We start from the raw sequence: 6,000 nt of genomic DNA, 5'->3' as shown, positions 1-6,000 counted from the left end.
ATTCCTCTATCATAGATAGCTAGAAATTGATAGACAACATGAGAAAATAGTCCATCCCACCAAAAATCTGAATTTTCTATGGATGCCTGTCTTTTATATTCACTATGGAACAAACCTACTGTGATTAGCTTCCTAATGTAGATGTCTCAGTTGTCTAAAGAGGAGTGAATCAATGCCCAAGGTTCCAGTAATACCTCAGTTTTGCATCTTAGAGTGTATATTTCTGTAACAGTTCAGTGATAGAATACTTGCACTATCTTTAAAGTGTTATGCCCAAAAGTACTTCCTAGCTAATCTTGACAGCTGAAACTGTCACTGATTTGTTCTGAATGGTATTAAAGCTGTCTTCTCTTCCTGTAACTGGGACAGATCCTACCTGGAGTGTTGTTGCTTGTTCCAATGTATGTGTATGGGGGAAAAATAGGTAGTAAAAGAAATCTTCCTTTGTTGGAAAACTTGAATAACCATCTTACAACATTGCCTAGCCAATTGCATTTATTTTCAGTAAAGTGACTACACTTATACCTTGGTGTGGTGGGTTGACCCTGGCTGGATGCCAGGTGCTCACCAAAGCTGCTCTATCACTCCCCCTCCTCAGCTGGACAGGGGAGAGAAAATATAACAAAAAGCTCATGGGTCGAGATAAGGACAAGGAGAGATCATTCACCAATTACCATCACAGGCAACACAGACTCGACTTGGGGAAATTAGTTTAATTTATTACCAATCAAATCAGAGTAATGAGAAAATAAAAACTAAATCTGAGAACACCTTCCCCCCACCCCTCCCTTCTTCCCGGGCTCAACTTCACTCCTGACTTCTCTACCTCCTCCCCCCAAGCAGTGCAGGGGGGATGGGGAATGGGGGTTGGAGTCAGTTCATTAAGTGTTGTCTCTGCTGCTCCTCCTCATGCTCTTCCCCTGATCCAGCTTCCTTCAGGGCATATCCACCTACTCCAGCGTGGGGGGTCCTCCATGGGCTGCAGGGTGGATATCTTCTCCACCGTGGACCTCCATGGGCTGCAGGGGGACAACCTGCTTCACCATACTCTTTACCACAGCCTATAGGAGAATCTCTGCTCTGGCGCCTGGACCTCCTCCACCCCCTCCTTCTTCACTGACCTTGGTGTCTGCAGAGTTGTTTCTCTCACATATTCTCACTCCTCTCTTCCAGCTGCTGTTGCACAGCAGTTTTTGCCCTTTCTTAAATATGTTATCACAGAGACGCTACCACCATCGCTGATTGCCTCAGCTTTGGCCAGTGGCGGGTCTGTCTTGAAGCTGGCTGGCACTGGCTCTATCAGACATGGGGGCAGCTTCTGGCATCTTCTCACAAAAGCCATCCCTGTAGCCCCTCTGCTACCAAAACCTTGCCACGCAAACCCAATACGCTTGGTCATATGCCAAGACTGGTGATGTGCTTTATAGATGCATAAAATTATGTTAATAAAACTAGAAATTATAGTGCTGTTATCTACAAACACAAACTTTCCTATGACAGTACTGTTTACTTTAACATTAAGCATTATAATGTTAATGCTATATTATGTGCCCACTTTTAAAACAACATCTAACTAATTAATGTTTCTGCTTACTTGTCAGTTGCAGATAACTAAATATTTGCTTGTGAAGCTAAGCCACTGTCTGCCAAACATTCTCAGTTAGATTTATTTCTTTCCTTAGTAAATAGATGTATTCACATTTTCTCATTTTATTCTTTTACACTCTCCTAGGACTAGAAGTAGAAATGTTACTTCTTATAATTTTTAGTGAAAAAATGGAGATTGTGTTATTTGGACATACATGCTTTCAATAATTGCTGCTAACAGATTGTACTAAACATGACAGCTGTTCCTGGTAGACCCAATAGTCATTACTACAGAAGAGTTCAAGAGTGCAGTACAGGCTATCTCAGTGGAGGTGGAGGAGTTGGGGGAACTGGAAATGAAGACAATAGTTCAATGATGAGAGCTTAGTCCTTCTCTCTGTATGATAAGCAACTCAGGCATTACAATTTCTGTATCTTAAATTACAGTCCCTTTCAGAGGTCCTCCTGAGTGATATGGTGGCAGAATTTCACTTGTGAAGGCCAGTGGCTAGGAACCAGAATTTGAAATTAGCTAAAAGTTATCAGAAATCAGTCATTTGTTTTTATCATGCTTCCTTGTTGCATTGAGCAGAAATGTAGTAGGTTTGGAGCAAAAATTAAGCTACTGCTGAGTGAAAAAACACTTGGTTCCAAATCAGTCACTATGTAATGGTTAACCATTTATAGTTTTTCACTAAGCCCCATCTGTTCATCTTTATCTATAAAACTTCCTAGTTTTCACTCTCTAGCTCACTATTTAGTTTGATAGCTTTGTGAATGACTTACCCCTTGTTCAGTGAAGTTAGAGCAGAATATATAAAAAGAAAATAGAATGCGTCTTTTACAGTTTTGAAAGGCTCATCTGTGTTAATATTTTTGTTTTTCTTTATCCATTACCTTTGAAACTTTGAGATCATTGCCCAAATTTTTTCATCTGTTTGAGAGTGATTTTTGAGTCATTCAGCCTCTTTATATGCTTGAACAAGAGGCACTTGACTGTTCCTCTCAGCTGCAAACATTTCCTGTTACCCGTTTCCAATTTTTCCTACTGTTGTCACACATGTCCTGGTATTCTGGTGATATTTCCATACAAGAAGGCTGCTTTTTGGCTCCTTTGTTTCCTTCCACGTGTCCTTAATTAATAGTGACACCCACTGAAGTAGCAGAGTACTTAAAATCTTGGGTTTTAAGGGAGTCGCATGTAATGGAACAGAGGAGTCTGAGTAGTTGTCTGGAGAATAGAATCCTGGATGGAAAGTAACGTATGAAAATGAAAAGTTTTTTCTGACTGTTTTAGTAATTTATAGCGTGGAGTCCAATCCAGGAGTTAGATTTAAAATTTAGCAGTAGGACATCTGTGATCTAGTTTCCAACTGTAGTAGCAAGTCATTGTGGCCAAAAGACATCCAAAAAGTTCAAAATACTATTGCAGTATTTTTGAATGTGGTGAAGGAAAGCACACTTGTTTAAAAACTAACCTTACCATCTGTGGTGTTTCAACATGGAGGGCATCAGTTATAAATTTCTGTACGTTCATTAAAGATCTGATTTTTCTTTCCCCCTTCTGTAGCTTCTTTATCTTCTGCAGCTATTTCCACCTATACAAAGTAAGTGTAAATGAGAATAAAACATTGGTAAGTCAGAATGGAAGAGTTCTACATCTACTTTGTACAAGTATAGTAAATTACACAGTGTATAATTCCATGGAGTAGAAGACAACAAAGTGTGCTTGTTTATCTGTCTGGTGTACAGTTCTGGAAAAATAGCAGTTAAGAGAGGAATTGATATGTTCTTTCAGAGCCAACATACACAGCAGTCCTAGCAGAGTTCTGACTGTTACTGTTTCTGGTTTTGGTAAAAGTAAATAATTACAGTAGATGGTACTAGATCACAGAGCTCTTCAGTAAGACTAATTGCTAGGTGTCTGATTTGGTATGTGAAAGGACCACATACTTAGAATAAAAATTGTTCAAGCGGCAGAAGTTTTTAAAAATTTTCACAGTGAGTCTTCTCCATCTACAAATTTGTGACTTTTACATGTTCCTAATGGCTTATAGATATTTAGCTGAATGACAATTAGTAAGGGAGCTGTGTTGATCTGTTTGTGGTTTTTTTGACAAATCAGTCAATAGTAATAAAAAAACCTGTAAGATCAATTTCAAAACATATTAGCAACCACATAAAAAATAACAACTTTATTGATTTCTCAGATAATTGTCCTGGAAGACTGGTAGGAGCTTAATGATCCAAATGTGATGTCAGTCAGTGTTTGGCAGGAAGTAGTACTCAGCAGCTTAGGTAAGTAGAATGAAAGTAGAAGTGGAAGCAAGTTAAGTAGAACTACAGGATATTTTCTGCATTTGACTAGTTTGGTGCCCTTTAATAAAAAATGGCCAAGAAGAATGAATGGTGCACTGTTTTGTTTTATCTTCCCTCAGAGGTAAAAATCTGTTGTTTTTTTAATATGGAAAACTATTAAGTAAGGAAGGAGCATACAGAAATTATTGGCTAAAGTTACTTTGTGCTCCCTGTGTGCAAGTAATATAATAGCATGTCATAGAGGAGAGGAAAGGACGCTGCTGCAGTGTGCTCAGTAGGAACTATACCTCTCTGCTTGATACTTCACTGCTTTTCCCACTGGTGCGTGTTGGCAGGTGGATGAGTGGCAGAGAGACCACATTCCATATCTAGTACAAAAGTTAAGATTGTTAGAAATTGAAGTAAAACACACCTTCTGCATTTTTTATAGTTTAGCTTTGGATTGTGTCAAAGGCAGTAACTGTATGTTCCACTTCAAATGTGTACAGAATGTCTAGTACAGCTACTATGCTAGTACATTTTCTCTTTTTACTAGTTCACTACAAACAGTGACATTATAAAAATAACTTATGGTAACAGAGCAGCATGTAATCTTGCTGTGTATTCTAGTGCAGTTTCTGTCTGGTCTTTCCCTCCATTTATACATGTATGTACATATGTCATTTACAGGGGAGTTGTTTGATCTGGTTCTGATCTGCATGTCAGTGAGTCTTAAAGCCCATAGAAAGAATTAGCTGGTGGGAAATGTCTGAAACCATTACCTTACAAGCTAGAGTACAATGAAGTAAGCGTATTAATATTGCATGACTGTAGAGTATTTCATATTAAGAGCGAAGAGCCTTGTAGTAGTTCAAAGGGAATACTAACATAAACTAAACAAATGCAGCAAATCAAACATCCCTTTTTAAACAGATCAGCTGACCTCTTATTTATTTTGATACTTTCATTAATATTAAGCAGACAGTGCATTTTTTGTGCAGTACTTGAATCACATATGCTGTTACAGTTTTAAAATAACAAATATTAATTTCCAACTCCAAAAGTTTCTCCTTCAAGGCTAATTAAAACAAACAAGCTTATTTTTCTAGGCCCCATTCTGACATGCTCAAGTGCATGCATTCCGGCTTAATGCTTTGAGTCCAGTTTTCTTTATGCTTGAATCTTGAAGGAAAAACAGAACTGTGGTGTGGAAAGGATGGTTTTATGAGAAATTTGGAGTGATTCCCAGTGAGCTTATCAGATGTCTTCCAAGTTGTGTTACAGTACAAATAACCTTTCAGCTAGTCAGATCACTCAGTGATCACTCAGTAATCTGACTGAAAATTGATTTATTTTTGTTAGGTTGTTGTTTTCTTTAGGGAATGAAGAATTTAAATCACTCTCTCTAATATTAAAAGTAATGCTTGTTCATGAGAGCACTAAATAGAATAATATTTAGAAATGCAAGTAGAGGAGACTGTAAGGAAGCACCTCCTAACAGACAGATACTCCTTGACTCAAGGTGGGTAAAGTCTTAGTCACATAGGGATTAATAGCAAAGCTTGCATGTACTTTAGTGGAGCTCAAATGTCATCATTTGAGATATACTTTGCTTTTGGAATAAGTAAATTATGTGGAGTACTATTCAGTGTGCTAAAAAGCATGAGGAACTGACTTTTAATAAGCATTCTTTATCCTCACTCTGTACCTCCTGAAATGCAGGTTACTTGCAGACTGCATATGGTCAATCACTGTAATTGTTAAAAATACTTGATGTTAAAATGCCTCAGGTTGTAAAGAATTTTCCATGCAGTTTATAGGTGTAGAAGATAAAGCAGGTGAACCACACACTATTACCTACCTCCACATGACTTTAATCTCCCTTAAGACTCCATAGGAATGCTTTATATCCAAGGTTGGATGAATCTTGAGGTCTAGGTAGACCTCTCTTGGGAGAGATCTGTTTCTGTTTAGCTGGAAAAAAATTACATTTATTCTCATCTAAAATGAATTTTGAATGTGCATTTACTTCATTAGAAACAGAACTGGGCTCAGTATTTGTGCCTCTCCAGGACTGTGGGTGGATTGTTTTTGTATGTCTGTAATGCAGAGATT

General features: G+C 38.0%; 1 protein-coding gene across 4 annotated transcripts in view; it reads right to left on the bottom strand.

Annotated features, from left to right (window-relative positions):
• Nucleotides 1-860: 860 nt before the first annotated feature.
• LOC104019864 (5'-AMP-activated protein kinase catalytic subunit alpha-1) overlaps nucleotides 861-6,000 on the bottom strand; it is a 112,381-nt gene continuing 107,241 nt past the window's right edge. Inside the window, exons 10-12 of one of the 4 annotated variants that reach the window (XR_015707624.1) lie at nucleotides 5,747-5,859; nucleotides 4,194-4,274; nucleotides 861-3,185 (exon numbers count right to left, since the gene is read on the bottom strand). Coding sequence is in view for 2 of the 4 variants with exons in the window: in XM_087770819.1 (XP_087626945.1) it covers nucleotides 5,759-5,859 (101 nt within the window). In the remaining 2 variants the exon portion in view is untranslated. The remainder of the gene's footprint in view (nucleotides 3,186-4,193; nucleotides 4,275-5,746; nucleotides 5,860-6,000) is intronic. The other 3 variants (XR_015707625.1, XM_087770819.1, XM_087770826.1) reach the window with 3 other exon arrangements.

The sequence above is a fragment of the Nipponia nippon genome, unplaced genomic scaffold (assembly GCF_047370975.1).
Source record: "Nipponia nippon isolate SJK-2023a ecotype South Korea unplaced genomic scaffold, ASM4737097v1 scaffold_33, whole genome shotgun sequence".
Classification (NCBI taxonomy): Eukaryota; Metazoa; Chordata; class Aves; order Pelecaniformes; family Threskiornithidae; genus Nipponia; species Nipponia nippon.
Note: the sequence above shows the minus strand (reverse complement) of the source record. Positions and strands in the feature narration are given on the sequence as shown.